Consider the following 18,779-nt stretch of genomic DNA (forward strand, 5'->3'; position numbering starts at 1 on the left):
TTTTAGAAATCATTGGACTTAACCACCAAAAACAGGATGGTTTTGGGAGTTTTATATTGTTTTAATATATTATTATTTTACATCTCTTAATTTTTATATGATTTTTTAAATTAACACATATAACATAAAATATTTTATTCGTATCTATCAAAAAATAAATAACATCTCATTTATTGAGAAACCCCGATACTGTAAAATTAGTCAAAATGAACTATTTCAAAAATTATAGATAATCATATACGAGTGAAATCGTAACAAGAATAATATCCATTAAATAAGATTTTAGATTTAAATTTGTTAATGAAAAAAATCTCGAAAGACAAACACATCGGTAAGTATTGTTTTAAATCAATTATTAAGTTGCAAGACAAGCTGACCCTTGACTTTTCATGAAATTGCTCTCTACATATCCGCAATTTGGATTTAAATATCAAAATATTAATATATAAACTTATCTATTAAAAGAGTGACCTCGACATTTTTGTTTTAAAAATTATTTGCCAAAAAATAAAAACATAAATATCTATTGATAATATTTGCTATTTTTAAAATGTTAATTTTAATTTTTAATTAGGTCAATATTTAATTAATTCGTAAAATCAGATACATACAAGACAACTTCATAAAAAATAGTAATTTTATTTTTCTATTTTAATATAAAAAAATAAGTAAATAAATAACGATTCAAAAGGAAAGGGATTATAACAAATCCAAGTGGGTAATAAATAATAATTGATTTGCTCCATTTTCTTTTTAAAAATTAGTGTTTTATGATTCAAGGCGAAGGGGGAATGAGTTTTCAGCCTAATCCAAAATCCAATAGGGAGTTGGACAAGATCATAAGATAATTTCCCATGATACTCTTCTCTTTCTAAACCAATCCATAGATTTAGCATTATTAATTATAATATCATCTTAAATATAGCTCATACTTTTAATATACATCATGTTCGAACCTAAAATTTATAGAAATAATAATTCATTAATTACTGAAATCACTTAATTCATTATCAAGGTTATTATATAATAAAATTTCATAAATACAATGTACTCATGCGTAAAAATTTATATGAATATGTAGGAATGTTAGATAGAAATATAACTTTGATTTACTGAAATTATGAAAATATAATCATTTAAGTGGGAGGAAAAATCTGTTGGATAACAGTTAACAGGGCGACATTAACGATTATTGTTGGTTAGTTTGGTCCCCTAGAAAATTATTGTTCAATTTATTATCACTGTAGCTATTCATAGGCTAGGTTACATCATATTTAAACTTAATCGAGATAATTGAAAGAGTGGTACATAATTTATATTGAATAGGAGTTTGATTTATAAATAAATAAATAAATTACGTTGATTATAATTTATTAATTTAATGATAAAGTATAGTATTGTCAAGTGATTTTAGTCGTTAAATGGAGTGCTATTTTTTTTCTTAATATCTTATATTTGAGTAGCAGTGTCTGTAAGGTCTGTGTACATTATCAATGATTAATAAATATTCTAAATAAATACTAACTTCTAATCGTCTCATACTATTTAAAACAAAAAACTTAATATATCATATCAATAACTAATTTTATTAAAACAAATGTTATCGTATATTCATATTAAACTATTCAATAATATATATTTTTTATTATAAGACGGTCAAATTCTAAGACATGAAGGGGGAAGTAAACTTTTGACCACTCATCATTATTTTGTTAAGTTATCTCTTCACTATTTTATTTAGATATTATATAGGATCATAAGAAAAAGTAAATTATTTAGTTTTGATTATTAAATTATAATTTTTAATAAAGTGCCATTAGTATTATATTTTTAATATTTTGATCATTAATCATTAATTTTAATTATGAACTTAATAAAAAGATGGTAGCAGAATATGCTATGAAAATTATTTTAGTTTAAATTTATTTAATTCTATTAGTTTAGTTTTAATTTAAAAATAATTTAATAAATCATCATTATTTAAAAATTCTATCGATTATTTTTAAAAAAAATTAATCTGATCCTTTTTTTATTTAAAATGATACAATAAAATTAATATTGAATATGATGATACCTATAGTATATATTTAATCATCTATAGTGTTAAAAATATATTTCCCGTGATTAACTCACACGTGGAATCCATAATTTAATAAACAGATTTGAATCAATTTTTACATTTTAAAGTATGATGTAAATATATATATTAAATTTTATATTTTATTTGTCAACTTAAAAAGTTATAAGGTGAATTATTGATCCGACTAATCTCAAATATAAATTAAAAAATAATAATGATATTAATAAAATTAGAATTTTAAGAAACATATAAACACTAAATTATTAAAAAATTAAAATCTTCTAAATACAAAAGGCATGGAACTATAGAAGTGATTAGGGAAGATCATGCGATTCTCGAGAGATCAAAAGGAGAGGCAATAATCCATATCGGATGCCACGCGTACGCATCTCCTCGATCAGGAGCCAGTCACAGAACCAACGCTATACAGCCGCCAGCTCACTGTGCCACCAACCACGTGTACCCATATTTTTGACTGGCGGTAGTTGTTCATGTCACGTGATTCGTCCTACGTGTCTTCCTACGAACATCTGTCAGACGGGTTATTTTATTCGTACGGATCATATGCTCGGTTTTTTGTCCGTTTGTGAGACCTGATCCGGACGTGGTGCCGTCACAGCCGTTCGTTTTCCTAGATCAAGGATATTGTGGATTCTGGTGCTCCTATGTGTACTTTCCGCTTCAATATCAGCCGTAAGTTTTTATCTTATTGCCATATTTTGTCCTAGTAAAATTAAAAAAAAACAATATATTAATTATCACTAATATTTAAGGTTTTGTAGTCTATTAAAGCACAATAAAATAATAAAGAATTTGTATTTGGATTTTCGAAACGATGTTACTTTGTAGTTGATCTCTTATTAATTTTTTAATATTATTGCTGCGTTGATTCATTAAAAGAAATGGTTAAGATGTTTGAATAGAATTAAATAAGTTAAGCCACCCTAAGGTTAAAGCATTTTCTAATCCTGGGGAAATATCTACCACCCAGCGATTACAGTAGAGTAAAGCTGTTTGAACTTGCTAAACTACGCAGGAAGGTATCCGTGTCACTGCCGCTAGATTTGGCGGGTTCTTAAGTGCAAGTAGTTCTTCGCTTCGTGGAGAATTAATTACACGTGGCTGCAATGCACGATCCCGAATCTTTAGCCCATCTGCACTCCGTCTACTTGTCCTTATCCACCACAAACGAATATATCCAAATCTCCAGATTGACCTTCCATGTTACTAGCAATTTTTTATTAATAAAAAATATTACATTCTTAAAATCAATGTTAAAAATTTGAATCTACAATACAATAAAATAATTTGAATATTTTTATTCACTTAATTAATAAATAAATTTCATGTTACTACAATTTTCACTTAGCATAATTCTTTTTTGAAGAGAATAATGATTTTCTTTGTTTCATTATTTTTGTGCATTGTCGATGAAACATATAATTTTAGGAAATTAATTTGATCATGTGTCAAGTTATATAAAACAAAAACGATAAAATTAATTTCAAAAGTAATTGATAGATTTATATTTATAAGGTAATATGTTAAAAGTAAAAGAAAATATATACAAGTGTTATGATTTATTAATTTTTAATATAATATTTTAAACGAGATATTTTTAAAATTTCAAATGGACATATTTAATGACGGTAACGTACCTATTGCCCATTTTGAAATTCATTTTTTATTAATTAATTATTTAATTAAAATTATCCATTCTAATAATTTATTTACACTCGATCCATTAAAAAATTATATTATTAATATATTTATATCAATCCTCAATAATATAATAAAAATTTAATTTCACGATAATGGTTAAATTGAAGAAGAAAAAAACTTCCTTAAACTACCGTTAAGGATCACCTAAACAAACGATGTTTGATTTCGTTTGTTCCGCATTCAGCGACAACTTCTCTTAAAAATATCCCCACAGGGTCCCCAAACAGCTAGTTTTCAATTCACATGAAGGAAGATTATAAACTGACAGACCGTGATGTCTTTCTCTCACAGCCAATCACAAAGAGATAAGCACAAATCTCTAATTCCCTGGGACCCACTGATGCCAACAGTAATGGCTATAGCTAATGACGTGAGATCAACGGCTACGCGAAGCCCAACAGAATTGTCACACGGTCACATCTAAAGTCTTTTTTAAGAGGCGGAAGATTTTTAACTTAATCATGGTTAACTCGAACAACTTCGGGTTAAGAATGCAATTTATAAGGAAGAGAACCGTTCTTCTTCGTAGAATCAATGAACCATATTAGAAAATGATGATCGGAGAACCAACCCGACCAAATCCCACTGTCAAAATTACTGCATGGGATCCATTCAATGATCCAGTGTCTAGCTTTTCGTCCGGTAACTATAACTTTGATGCCCCGTCGAGTCCTTGCCCCGTCGACTACCTCTCCGCCCTCCGCCGTTACCTCCCGTCGAATGACTTGGAGTCCGAGTCGCTTAGTGAGGACTCGGATTTACCCGTCGATGCATTCTCATGCGACCATTTCCGGATGTACGAATTCAAGGTGAGGAGGTGTGCTCGTGGAAGGTCACATGACTGGACTGAGTGTCCGTACGCCCACCCGGGTGAGAAGGCCCGACGGAGAGACCCGAGAAAGTTCCATTACTCAGGAACGGCCTGTCCCGATTTCCGCAAGGGAATCTGCAACAAAGGCGATTCGTGTGAGTTTGCTCACGGTGTTTTTGAGTGTTGGCTCCACCCGGCACGTTACCGTACTCAGCCTTGCAAAGACGGTACCAGTTGTAATAGAAGGGTTTGTTTTTTCGCTCACACGCCGGAGCAGCTCAGACTCTTGCCCCAGCAGAGTCCGAGGGGGAATGGGTCCGGTTCAGGTGACTTAGATTACGTTTATTCGCCTGTACGTCACTGTTTAGACTTTGCCTCTTCACCCACTTCCATTTTGGCATCACCTCCGTTGTCCCCACCCTCCGATTCACCCCCCATTTCGCCAAGCGGCTCATTTTACTCGGTGAACGAACTTACTGCTTCCATGCGTAGCATGCAGCTTGGTAAGGCTAAAGTGAGTGGTGCTTGTTCTTGGGGCCTGCTAATGGGATCGGGTTACGGTTCTCCTAGGGGTTCCACTCTCCGGCCCGGATTTTGCATGTCTCCGTTAACCCCGACCCGTTCTGGGTTAGGCCAGTTGGATCTCTGGGAATGCAACGCTTTTGAAGAGGAACACCCAATGGAGAGAGTGGAGTCTGGAAGAGATTTGAGGGCTAGGATGTACGCAAAGCTAAGCAAGGAAAACTCCCTTGATGGGGTTGAATCAACCGAGTTGGATCCTGATCTTGATTGGGTATCAGAGTTGGTAAAGTGAGTTGGATACTGGGAAACACAGCTTTCTGTTTGATTTATTTCGGGATTTTTTTCATACAAAAATCGGTGGCCATAATCAAAGGTTCTGACTTTTGTGAATATGAAGGTGTTTTCTGATTTGCACTGTAAATAGAGGACGAGGAAGGAGGGATGGATGAAGTCTCTATTTTGTGGTGCGACTGCTTTTCCTTTTAGTTTTGTTTCCAGGAAAAGAAAGGGAACTGTAAAGACAAGGAAGTAATTGGTTATCAGAGCTGCCGAAGAATGGGTTTATCATTTTGTTTATTGTGAAATCGTGATTTTTCTCTGTAATTTCCTTTGTTATGTAATATATTTTTCTTCCATTCTCGATGAATTATTATTTAGAGCTGGAAATGACTTTTCTTTTCCATAAAAAGAAGTTTGCTTGAGATTAATCCTCGATGATGATAAAATCTTTCGTTTTCATGTACATTTGGAAGATGTTATCTTTGAATTTGGGTTTCGTTGGATTCTCTCATGTAATTCAGGCAAAGTGTAGTTGAAAAATTAATAGGGGAAATTAGTAGTGGGATGCTGTTTTTTCCTGATTATTTAAGATTGATTTTAAAGGATTTGACAGTCTTCGTTCTCTGAATTCCATGAAGCCATTTATAAGCCAATGAAAATGCTCCAATCCTCGGCTCGAAGGGGAGATGTAATGCCAATCGATTTATGAAAGCCAACTAGCCATGCTCCTTCACTTTGTTCGGATCGCATCACCAACTGAACTAAAGTCGGTGTTTATATCAACTGCAACACCAACTATCCGGCGTGGGCTTCCACGTTATCATTGTTGCATCGCAAGTCCTGGGTACATCTGGGATTGAGCAAGTGGCCGCAAAATTCAAGGACCAAGAGAGACTCGGAGAAGAACATCATCCATGGTCAAATATTAGACCCACGAAAGTGAACCAGTTCTTGCGCTTCCAGATTTGCCATATAACTGTAGAAAAAAGAACCCTCGTGAGAATGTTATACCTGAGAAAAGTTCATGGCAAGCCCGATTGTGAGATTGTGAGATTGTGGACGGGATCAGTCTTTCTCAGATGATTTTCACATCATGGCAGTCGTACAAAACATGACGAGAGGTCTCAGCATGCATGCCATAGAGAGGACATGCTGGATCCAGTGCTAAGCCTCCACGATAGAGCTTTTGGTTGGTCAAGATACGATCTCTGGTAACTAGCCATAGCAAGGTACGAATGCATTGCGGGACCTGTAGTGACCAGATCATTTTCCACAGAGGGTTAGCTGTGGAATTGTGAACAAATCAAACATAAAGATGCAATTCTAAAAAAAATATTACTTTTCATATTGATTTTCATGGTGAATCAAATTCACCCTTAGAGTTCAATGACTTATTTTATAATACTGAATAAGCTTATCAAAACAAATAAATAATTAAACTCTTATTCATCAATAATTCATTCAAATTTGATTGATATGATCAAATTATCGAATCCAACAATAATTTTTGTTGCCATCAATGGAACAAATAATTTAATCTTTAAACATTGTATGAAGTTGATTTTAAGGGACATGAACCTTATCTAACCAAGAGGTCCACAATGTTGTCGGAGTGGTAAAGAGGAGGTACACCAAAAATCAAAGTTGGCATCAAGAGGAACAAGTAGTCCTCATAGGGGACCGAAGTATTTTTCACGCATAAGAACAAACGCCCCCCTTGTTCATTGTTCCCGGTCTCATTCGATTATCCATTCAATGCATGTATCCTTATTTAAATTTAAATAGCACGAATCAAACGATCTCTGATGGTAAAGGAATAATTGTTATTCTTAAAAGTCTTGAGTTTGAACATCATAAATGTTAAGAATATGAGCGTTTAATGTCTGTTGAGAATGATATTTGAAAATATACTAGATTGTATTTATTCCAGATTAATAAAAAAAAAATCTTCCATATGTTTTTATTTATTTATGTTGGACTATTATCTAATAGTCAAAATTTCTTTATATATACTATATATTTTTTCTATTGGAATATATTTATCATATTTAAGATATCTTATATTCAAATAATATAATATATCTATTTTTTATGAATTTTATTTAAGATTTGATGAATCTATTGAGTTACTTCAATGATAGAAGAAAATGTTGTTCTTCTTAGAAGATATAGGTTCGAGTAGTTGCGTTTACAGGGTGTATGTACATTGTCAATAATTAAGAAAGACTTCTAATAGATACTACCTAATAATCACTTCATACTATTAAAAAATATCTAAGATTTGATAATTGTTGTAATTGTTAGATTCGTTTAATTTGTTTTAAAAAGAAAAGAACAAGGTTACGATTTGGTGCACAAGGTAGAGTCCTCCATAGATTTGGCACAGTTTTGAGTGTGAACCTGAAATGTTTGTAAGAAACTTGGAATATGTTTACTAAAGAATTATGTTCATTTGCAAATATGAGTTACATATTGCAACCTCAGTTTGAAGTTACATATTGCTCACTAGTATATATGTTTTTTTTAGCATGACGAGAGATTAAGGGAGTAAATGAATCGGGTTTGAAGGTATAAAGTTGTGTTCGCATTCGTTTGTTTACTTTCTAGGCGTTTATGTTCAGTAAATGTTCATTTAAATTTTTAGTATCTTGTTCGTGTTCGTATAATCTTATTCGTTCGCTTAGCATTAGCAAACATATTCTTTTAACGTTCGTGAACATGTTTGCTTTACTTTCATGAACATATTCATTTAACGTTTGCAAGAATGCTCGTTTAATGTTCAACAACCAATAAGTTTTTTTAATCCTTTTATTTACAAGCCATAGAAAAATGGTGAAATTATACCACTAAACCCTAATTTCCTTATGCTTCATAGTTTGAAATCCAAAATTCATCTTATGTTCAATTTAGCCATTATCTTCACCAATATTTAAAATGTAAAAAAAATTAAACGAAAATGAGAACTGAATAAACGAACTTATAAACGAGTTGATAAACGATCTTATAAATGTGTCAATAAGCGAGCTAATAAACGAGCTTGTTCGTGAACATAAGCGAACCAAATACACCTCATTTTATTTAGCTTAATAAATGAAAATAAACGAACGCTATATGAACGGTTATCGAATAGTTCGTCAAATACTCTATTCATTTATACCCATGTGAGAGATATCATACTTGCGTTAGCATCTTTAATTGATAATTTTGTGTTGAAAATTTAAAATCATTCAATTCAATATTGATTAGTGGTGCAAAGTGAACTGTATTCCTACCCATAGCTAGCAAATTTTATGAATATAGAAATAAAGAAAACATACAATAAGCTAGAAATAAAGCACAGGCCCCCCTACAAATAATCACGATGATGATGATTTTGATCCCAAGGGAACTTCTAATACTTAGTAAGATAAAAAATTTGTTTCTCAATTTTAGAATACTTCTTTGGAGGTTTTACCTTTAATGTGCTCCTTCCTCTTCCACGTCTTTTACCGATGCGTGGTTGTAAATCTATTGAGTGATCTCTGTGATAAAAGGAAACATTGTTCTCCTTAAAGAATCCGAGTTGGAGCAGCTGTGAGTTCAAGGTGTTTGTGCATTATTTACCTTGAAATATTGGATAATCTGTTAGATATAGGAGCCCAACGATCTCTCATCAGATATTATTTTTGGTTCATTCACTTATCATTCTGATTCAGCTTCAGAAGAACCAGAACCAAATCCAATTAATGATGGATCATCGGACATTTTTGGCTCATTCGCTTCTCGTTCTGATTCAGCTCCGGTTAATGAGTAGCAAAGCTTTCCAGCACTCTTGACTTTATTATTATATTGTAATATAAATGATAGGAACAGGCAGAAATATTGGAGGAGTCTAAGGAGCAAGGACAATTATAAATCTGACCAGGTCCCCCAAAGTAAAAAACTGGGTCAGTTCCATAGCTTTCTTGGCAGTGTAGCAGTAATTTTCATGATCCCAAGTGACCACCCAGGGACAATCCCAAACACAAACATGAAATCCTAACTAAACCGCAAGCAAACTGTTATAAAATCTCAATGAATCAAAAACAATTCAATCGAGAAATATTTTCCATATCAAAAAGAAAACCTAAAGAAATCACTAGTTTGCTATCCAGATAATGAGTCACCACCAGTCAAACATTATTGTAATCACAAACAAATAATCTTCAGTGAATCTATTGATCTAAAAACTGGTGTAAAATGTTGACAAGGTTTCAAGAAATCATAGTAATTCGTTCTGTCACTATTTAAACAATATAATCTAGACTCGTCGAAATTAAAATGTTGATGACATAAAAATACAATCAACTTACAATTTGATTTTTGAACACTGGCAAAATTTTCGCCCACGACGGAATAAAAGAGGAGTTACAAGTCACAACCAAGACAAATAGAAAACGAATCACTGGGTCTCGATAGAGTGAAGACAAACAAACACAACCTTTAAGCTTTTGAAGAACTCAGATACCAGATATGTGAGATCATAGATGTAAACGATAATGAAGTGCCGGCCATCACCGCCACGACTGGCAAAAAATAGCTTCGATATTATATTACGAGAACATCAACAACAATTAAGCATAACAACCATCATAACACTTACGGAATGTAAAGCAAGCAGAAAAGAGAGACAATAACATAATAAAGGCGTGCGCACACACTAAGTCACTAACTGCTCAAATTCAATATTTTTTGAAAAAAAAAACACTTTTTTAATTACTAAAAATATTTAATAAATTCGATAAATAAAATTCTTAGCTTATAAGAAATAGAAAACACAAAACCTTTTGGATAGCTTGGTCAAAATAACCGCACCATTTTAACATACCAAAACAGAACAGTGGGCGGTAAATGAAAATGATTAACGAAATTAAGGAGTGTCCTTTCAAATGATGGGACCCACTATAGTGTACCAGCTGTTACTACGCTGGAAATCCGGGCAGCTTCCCGACCTTTCCCTTTATCCACCCACCCACCCTGCCTCTCCAGTCTCCAATCTCCAATCTCCAATCTCCAATCTCCATTCCCACTGCCCACGAAATTTTAAACTTTCTTCTGTTTTAAAAAGCTTAAAAGAATTTTCAAGCTTTCGATAACAATGGCTGTCTCTAAGGTTTTTATGATGCTTGTTTCCGTCACCGTTTGCGCTCTCATGAATTTCTCCATAGCTGCTCAGGCACCAGCTCCAAGCCCCACCTCAGGAGCTGGCTCAATCGCTCCTTCGTTCCCAGCAGTCGTCGTCGCCGCTGTGGCTCTGCTCTTTGGCTCCGCTCTCAGGTTCTGAAGATGATGCATCTGCTTATGGAATCTCCATGAGTTGGCGTTTATGAATGGTGAGGAGAGAGCTGAATTTTTATATGTAATTCTTTTTGATTTGGCTTTGAATATTAGTACTAGTAGTAGATCCAGCCCCAGGGAATGGGTTTTCTATATGTTTAAATAATAAGAGAGCGAGGTAGTTTATGTTATGCGCATCAAAGGTTATTTGACGATTTGGTGATGTTTTGAGTTGAGCTATGTCAATATTATTATGGATAAATAGCGTCGTTTATTAGTGTAGTGAGAGATGTTTTCATTTTGTATTTGTTCTTCTTAATATTGAATATTTTCTTGCTTTTTCTCTGCAGCCAAACAATAAAAGCAACTACATTCTCTACAATTATGTTACATTGGATTTTACTGATTATACACTACTTTCTTCTGAAGATTGATCAGAATGTAAAGTCAATTTTACCCTTTCAGTACTTCAGAGGTTCTCGCAATAATGCTAGATAGATAGATAGTGGCCACCACCATCACCACCACCTTCAATTTTTAACTTTTAAAGTAAAAACTTTACCACAAATTTGTTTTTTGGTATTTTCCTTTTATGGTTCTACCTTCCAAGTCTGGAAATTTGTTGCATGTATACGCACTTCCACCTTATTCCTTTTCAATTCTAGATGTTCACCAAAAGCTAAATGTTAGTGTGGTTTTTAGCTTTTTAAAGTAGATGCTTCGTTTTTAAGGGGATCACGTTAGATGTTGATGTTCATTTCTTTTAGGCTTAATATAAAATTTTGTGTAGACTCATTTTCGCATTTAAGTCTCTAAATTATTTTTCGGTTAATTTAAATTTCTAACATTATAAACGTTACATTTTTAAGTGTCCCGATCATGAACGTTAAAAAATCCATCAAGTAACACATGTCATATTTATATAATTTTAAAAAATTATTTTTCTTAAAAAAACTTAAAAATATTTTTTTTAAAAAACTCCATTTTTTGTTTGTTTGTAAAATACCAAAAAGAAACTCAAACTCCTTAAATCTTTAATTCCACACCCCATATTAATATTTGGTTGATCTAAGTCATTCTCGGCGAGTACGACGATGACGGAGAAACATTGTTATTGACAGTGATGGAGACAAGCCCCGGCAATGGTCCGATCACCATCGCAACACCACTCACTGTTGCTTCGTCTTCTTCTTATATGTGTGTCTCTCATTTTCTTTCTCCAATTTGTACCGTCGCGGTACCACTCATCGGTTGCAATTGTGTCGTTGTCGAAATCCACCCATCCGTCATCATGTTCACCTTCTAGTCACTCTTTTTTCGTCAGCCAAATACAAAATTAGGATTTTGATTTTTGAGAAATAGAGTTTTATGAATTGTGGAGTATTTTTGTAAAATAGAAAAGTTTAGTTTTTTAAAAATATTATAACATTTTTAATTTTTTTAAATAAAAAAGTTTAAAATTATCAAAATACGACACATATCGCTTTACATGATTTTTTAACGCTGTTATGGTTAGGGCACTACTTAAAATGATAATGTTTATAACGTTAGACAACTATATTAACCGAGAAAATGTTTAGCCACCTAAATGGTAAAAAAAAGTATAATTTGTGCAATTGTTTTATATTAAGCTTTTCTTGCATGATTTAATATTATAATTGAATTTTTTTTATAATGAGTGTAGTACGTTAATATATCATTATTTTTTTTAACATCGATATTTATTATAGGTATAGCATGTATCAATTTACACTTTGAGATCAAATTCATGTACCAAAATATATATATTACCTTCTATATTATATGCAAACAGGAAATTAAGAATACTACTAAGATATTATTAAAATATGGTATAAATTAAGAAAATAAAAGGAAGACGAAGAAATAACAAGACATTGCATATTAAGAAAAAAAAATATAAACATCACTCCTTTTGGGTCCAAGTTATCATCAAAATGGATTATAAATTTCAGTATATATATCAACCTGAGTAATATAATAATTTTTTTAATAATATGAATGATTACAAGATAATATATATTTATGATATTTTTTAATCATTGAAATTGACAACACACTATACAGAGATAGTTATTTAGAACCCAATATCTCAAAGAAGAACAACAGTTCTTTTAACCATTAAGACCACTCAATGAATTCGAGTAATATAGCATTTAAATCCAATTAAAGATATCATATTACATGTAGAACAAAGAAATTTTACCCAATTTGTTTCAGCACAAATTTGGACAAAAAGAAAATAGCTTGAAACTTGATAAAAAAAAATACAAAACATGCAGTCCTCATTCAAACTTGATAAAACCAAACAGAAATCTGCCCATTGGTGGCCTTAGGTGGGAAAGAGATTTCTTGGAGGGTTTGCATTTGAAGAAAGAACAGTTTGGGGTATATCACTTGGATAGAGAAGCAGATACAGGTGTACTCCTATTTGGGTTTGCAGCAAAAAACTTGCTGAAGGATATTCCTTTTATCAAGAAATTAGGGTTTTATGGGTAAAATAGAAATAGGGGGCCTTGATAAGAATTTTAGTTTGAAATTTGTGAAACAAATTGGTTGAGAGGAGATGATGAAGGGAATTAGATTTGGATTTTCGATTGCATCCATCCCATAGGAACTATTCATTCTTCGCTTTTTTCAAGGGCCACTAAGATGTTGGATTAGAGGTGTTTAAATTTCTGTTTTAATCGAATCAATATTTTGAACTAAAATCTTTTTCTTTTAATTTTAGATTCGATCAGTTAACGATTAATGATTTTTTTCAAACTTTGATTATCGGTTAATTTGATTCAAAACTGATAAATTAACGGAATTAATTGATTATTCATAAATATTAAATATATTATATATATACTACTTGATCTTAGTCTAATTTATTCTATTCAGTTAATTCAATTAAGTATTAAATATATTAAATAGGAAATTACAATAAATTTTGATTAATTCGAAAATCAATTATTATTATTTTTAAATCGATTTAGTTAACAGTATAAGAGAAAAAGTTATGATTAATAAATTTTGGGTAGTTTGGTTCGATCGATAAACCGAACAGACTGTTTGTACACCCCTAATTATGATTATACATGAAACTAACATTGAAATACGATGTAAAACAAGAATCATATAATTTCTCGGATTTTAAGTAGAGAAGTGAGAAAAGCATGGAGAAAGTGAAAATGGAAAAGAAAGGGTCAGTTTTGAGTAATAAACTTGATCAAATGATATTAAAAAGCTTAATTAGAGCAGGATTTTGTTATCCCATTAACAATTATTAACGATTGAATAATCAAATTATTATAAATCAATAACTGAATCGTCACTTTTAAAACATTAGCAAGTAACAGAAAAATATACTGAATTATTAATAACATTTATAAGAATGAAGAATAAAATGAGAAGAACCGCCTTTATTCCAACCTTCTTGGAAGCTTCTATGGAGCCTCCGTCCAATTTAAAGTCTCCCTTTGAAAGTGAAAACTGTGGCGTGTTTAGGTTTACGTTTGGTATTTGGGACCGCTGCTTTTATTTGACTACTACATTTTCATTCACAAAATTTAGCCATTTCCTCCTCAACTAACCCATACAAGAATCTCTCCCAATCCACCTAACACCCAATTTTCTATTGCACCCTAAAGGAGATTTCTTCAGATCAAAACCATGGCGGCAGCATCTCTATCTGGCTCCAGTCTCTGCAATTACAATTATAGATTTTCAAGGTCAGCCTTTTATTCTTCTTCTTCTTCTTCTTCTTTTTTTTTTGGGGGGGGGGAGGGATTGATCAAAGGTTTATACTTGGCTCCTGTCAATGAATTTTAGATCATAATAACTTGGCTTTTGTTTTTTCTTTTGTTCTTGTTTCCAGGTCGATTCCTCGGCGCAGATATTTTGCCTCTGAATCGCGCTTTTTCTCTGAGGGTCTCAATGATGTTGATAAGCCTTCACCGAAACCTCTTATCGTCTCAAGCTCTGAATCGAATACTCAAAATCATAGCATTCTCAAAGGGTCAAATCTTAGCAATGGACCGACTTGGAAGAGAAATCTGAACTTACAAACGAATTGTGCGGTGGGGGTTTGCATTTCCCCTGAAAATGTTGCGGAATCTCATTATTCACACGCTGCGGAGGAGAAGCTCGGGGTCCTACTTTTGAACCTTGGAGGTCCAGAGACACTTAACGACGTTCAACCCTTTTTGTATAACTTGTTTGCTGATCCTGTATGTTTGTTTGTATAAATATTTCTGGGTTTTAAGTTAATGTTTCAATGGGGTGCCGATGGTGATAATGTTTGTTTATTTAGGATATTATACGGCTGCCTCGGCTGTTAAGGTTTCTTCAACAACCATTGGCAAAGTTGATATCTGTTCTCCGGGCTCCCAAGAGCAAAGAAGGGTATGCTTCCATTGGTGGCGGTTCGCCTTTACGCAAAATAACTGATGAACAGGTAAAAAATAAAATCCCTTTTGTTGTAGATATTGGCATGTTACTTTCTTCTAGGCTAGTATTGTATAGAACTGGATCAATGGTGAACTGGATCAATGATGAACAGGTAAGTGTATTTATAGCTTGAAGGATACGTTGATGGCGGAAGCACTTATCTTGAAGGTTTTGTTTTTTCTATGCATATATGTTCTGAAGTGAATCATGTTTTCGATTTGTGCTATATGGTGAAGCTTTTGTTGTTTGCATTTGATCTGCGTATTTATAGCTTGAAGAATTTGTTGCAGGCGGATGCTCTTAGAATGGCTTTGGAGGCTAAGAATGTACATGCCAATGTATATGTTGGAATGCGATATTGGTTCCCTTTCACTGAGGAGGCTATTGAACAGGTTTGGGGTTTTGATACTCATTCAAAGTTGCATGGTTTTTAATTTATTCAGAACTATTGATGAATTTATCCAGGAATGATCCATTGCTATTTATTTAGGTCATATTTAGGACTCATTGTTAAGTTAATCAAATCATTTCTTAAGGGATAAATGTAGTATTTTTCTTGAAGTATATCCACATCTGATGCAACTCTTGATATCGGTATGGGATGACCCTTCAAAGATCAACCAAAGTACCCCGAAAAACTTTTTGAAAAATTAGACATACCCCATATCTATAACTCACACTTTGAGTTTAAGTAATATATGAAGACAGTGACATGTCTTCAAGAATCATGCAAGTTCTTAGCATTATATGACTATGCCATCATAATTCAGCCAACTTGAAGTTAAACCTCTCATTTTTAATAAGGAACTATCCGTTTCAACAATGAATGATCTATCTCCAAAGTGCATTGAGTATACATTGCTTATCCTTTATTTTATGGAACAGATTAAACGGGACAGAATAACAAAGCTTGTCGTGCTGCCACTATATCCTCAGTTCTCCATCTCCACAACTGGGTCCAGCATCCGAGTTCTTCAACGAATATTCAAGTAGGTTTTGTTAATTGTTTTGCACTAAACTATCTGTTAGTGATCTCCTTCATAAAAGGCTGTGGGTTAAATTTCAGGGAAGATGCATATTTATCAAGACTACCTGTTTCTGTCATTCTTTCGTGGTATCAACGACAAGGTTATATTCAGTCTATGGCCGACTTAATTGAGAAAGAATTGGGCAAATTTGCAAAGCCTGAAGAGGTTGGTTTGGTTTTGTGTACTTTCTGATGCACAAATTCATTAATTATATTTTGATAATCTCGAATTATGGTCATTTGATAGACTTCATTGCTATTCTAATAATCCTTCAAACTTCAGGTCATGATATTTTTTAGTGCCCATGGGGTACCTGTCAGTTATGTTGAGGATGCTGGGGATCCTTACAAAGATCAAATGGAGGACTGCATCTACTTAATTATGCAAGAGTTGAAAGCTAGAGGGATTGGAAACGATCATACCCTTGCTTACCAGGTTGATTTTAAAACCAAGTTTCTGCTTTCACTTCGAAAACTTGTAACTACTATTTTACTCAAACTTAATTCTTCACTCTATCCTTCCAGAGTCGAGTTGGACCTGTCCAATGGCTGAAGCCCTACACCGATGAAGTTCTTGTCGAGATTGGCCAGAAAGGAGTGAAGAGTCTTCTAGCTGTCCCAATAAGGTACCTTGTCCGGTTCAAAGATTATGTTCTTGATGTTTGCTTCAAATGCGTGATTGTGTAGTAAAAATTAACTCCACTTCCATCTCGAATTCCAGCTTTGTCAGTGAGCACATAGAGACACTTGAAGAGATTGACATGGAATATAAACATTTAGCTCTGGAATCTGGCATAGAGAATTGGGGCCGTGTGCCTGCTCTAGGCTGCAACTCTTTGTTCATCACGGACCTGGCTGATGCTGTAGTTGAAGCTCTACCATCGGCAAAAGCCATGTCAACCTCTACAGAAGATGCTGAAGAAACTGAATACGACCCCTTAAGTTATGTTATCAAACTGTTCTTCGGTTCGATACTGGCATTCATTTTGCTGTTGACACCAAGGGTGGTACTTGCATTTAGGAATGGCCTCTTTTAAGATTACAGGGTCATCAACTCTTATGTTCCTTGGATTTTAGCTTACACACAGATTTGATATTTTTTAGAGCAACTTGCTTTGAACCAGAAAGATTTGTCTCAGGTGATCATGCTTTATTGTAATACATATGGTATATATAATTTATAGACAAAATCAATGAAATGATCAAAAGTTCATTACCATCCAGATTTTCCAATGCTTAGAGTTAGATTCATAATCACGTGTTGAAAAAAGAAGAAAAACTGCACTAAACGGGGACATCCTACAACACCCAAAACATGGGTTAACGGCTTCTTTGCAGTTACCCTTTCTCATCAACCTCATAAATATCATATATCGTAAAAGTGAATTGATCATGAAACGAGAGAATCATGGATTGCTCAGTTTTATTCATTTTACATAACAACACCCAAATAGAGTTGCCATGTTCCTCCACATATGCATTGTTCTACATAATCAATCTCCTTGGACCAGTTACACTGCATCAAATTCAGAACATAAATCATAACAAGTTCAAATTGTCAACAATGAGCATATAAGTAAAGACGCAACAAGAGGAAATTGTTTATAAACAAAATAAATGGAAGAGCAATGAAGGTTTGATCAACGCAAGGGAGAAATAGAGGCAACTGATAAGCGTTAAAGCCAAAAGGATAAAAAGGAATGATGTTGGGAGAAGTCCAGGGTAGCGTTTAACACTAAAAACGCAGCCCAGGCCTTTTGTTTCAACCCGCAGCCATGCTTACAAAGCCAACATTTTATTGTTGTAGGAGAGGTTGCGAGAGTCGCAATGCAATGACTTGAAACAAGGACTGGGGCTCTCTCCCTTTCTCCCCTTTTCAGCTTTAGACGCCATTATGAAACTATCACCATAAACTTCCTTCCTCACACCATTTACTTTTAAGCCATCATATCCATATCCATGATGAGGAAAATGAAAAGAATAAGAGTAAGAGTAAATTTAAAACCACCGGATAAGTGGTTTCTGACCGGAGGGCGGCAGTTGAGGAGGATAGAGTAAAGTGAGAGGCAATCAGCTTGGCTCACTTCTCAGGTAATTCTACCGTACAACAACCTAATTTAAGATGAACGATAAAGAACGAGTGCAACCGAAAATGTTATAAAAATTATAATATTTTCAGTTGAGCTCGACCAAAAACGTTATAAAGAAGATAACATTTTCTGTTACCCACGGAAATATTATAAAGAATGTAACATTTTCGGTTCAACAGAAAATGTTAAGAAAAAAAATTAACATTTTAGGTTGCGCTCAACCGAAAATGTTATGCTTTTTATTACATTTTTTGTTGCGCTCATTCCATGTCATTTCTCAGCCTTAAATCAGGCTATCATCCCTTAGACTTTCTCCATTTCTCGGCCATACCTTTGACTGCTACCAAAGAATACAACGTTGTCTGCTCATTGTATTTATATTCGTTGCGACCGGCTTTGGAGACCTAAATTATTGCTTTTGTTCCGTTTTAATATTCAAATTGTATTTTTCTTTAAAATGATGTTTAACGATTAGTTTAGTTTTCAATTAGATTCCTTGTT

General features: G+C 33.3%; 2 protein-coding genes across 3 annotated transcripts; both read left to right on the top strand.

Annotated features, from left to right (window-relative positions):
* Positions 1-4,338: 4,338 nt before the first annotated feature.
* Positions 4,339-5,685, top strand: LOC120149793 (zinc finger CCCH domain-containing protein 23-like). 2 transcript variants are annotated; one of them, XM_039162499.1, is made up of 2 exons: positions 4,339-5,384; positions 5,572-5,685. In XM_039162499.1, exons 1-2 carry the CDS (start codon positions 4,354-4,356, stop codon positions 5,582-5,584), a joined length of 1,044 nt encoding a protein of 347 aa, XP_039018430.1. In that variant the 5' UTR covers positions 4,339-4,353; the 3' UTR covers positions 5,585-5,685. The 2 variants fall into 2 exon arrangements, with proteins under 2 accessions (XP_039018430.1, XP_039018429.1); XM_039162498.1 differs by lacking the exon at positions 5,572-5,685 and having other exon boundaries at positions 4,339-5,552.
* Positions 5,686-14,310: 8,625 nt separating this feature from the next.
* Positions 14,311-17,407, top strand: LOC120149586 (ferrochelatase-2, chloroplastic-like). The gene is made up of 9 exons (XM_039162319.1): positions 14,311-14,443; positions 14,590-14,941; positions 15,025-15,168; positions 15,452-15,553; positions 16,047-16,150; positions 16,228-16,354; positions 16,472-16,624; positions 16,714-16,814; positions 16,910-17,407. Exons 1-9 carry the CDS (start codon positions 14,385-14,387, stop codon positions 17,223-17,225), a joined length of 1,458 nt encoding a protein of 485 aa, XP_039018250.1. The 5' UTR covers positions 14,311-14,384; the 3' UTR covers positions 17,226-17,407.
* Positions 17,408-18,779: the final 1,372 nt, after the last annotated feature.

The sequence above is a fragment of the Hibiscus syriacus genome, unplaced genomic scaffold, assembly GCF_006381635.1.
Source record: "Hibiscus syriacus cultivar Baekdansim isolate YM2019G1 unplaced genomic scaffold, ASM638163v2 tig00111008_pilon, whole genome shotgun sequence".
Taxonomy (NCBI): domain Eukaryota; kingdom Viridiplantae; phylum Streptophyta; class Magnoliopsida; order Malvales; family Malvaceae; genus Hibiscus; species Hibiscus syriacus.

Bases quoted from the DNA above. Each gene is read 5' to 3' on its own strand.
- LOC120149586 (XM_039162319.1), top strand. From the start codon at position 14,385: ATGGCGGCAGCATCTCTATCTGGCTCCAGTCTCTGCAATTACAATTAT. The intron at 14,942-15,024 runs GTATGTTTGTTT...TTGTTTATTTAG, and splicing joins ATAACTTGTTTGCTGATCCT to GATATTATACGGCTGCCTCG. The intron at 16,151-16,227 runs GTAGGTTTTGTT...GTTAAATTTCAG, and splicing joins GTTCTTCAACGAATATTCAA to GGAAGATGCATATTTATCAA.
- LOC120149793 (XM_039162498.1), top strand. From the start codon at position 4,354: ATGATGATCGGAGAACCAACCCGACCAAATCCCACTGTCAAAATTACT.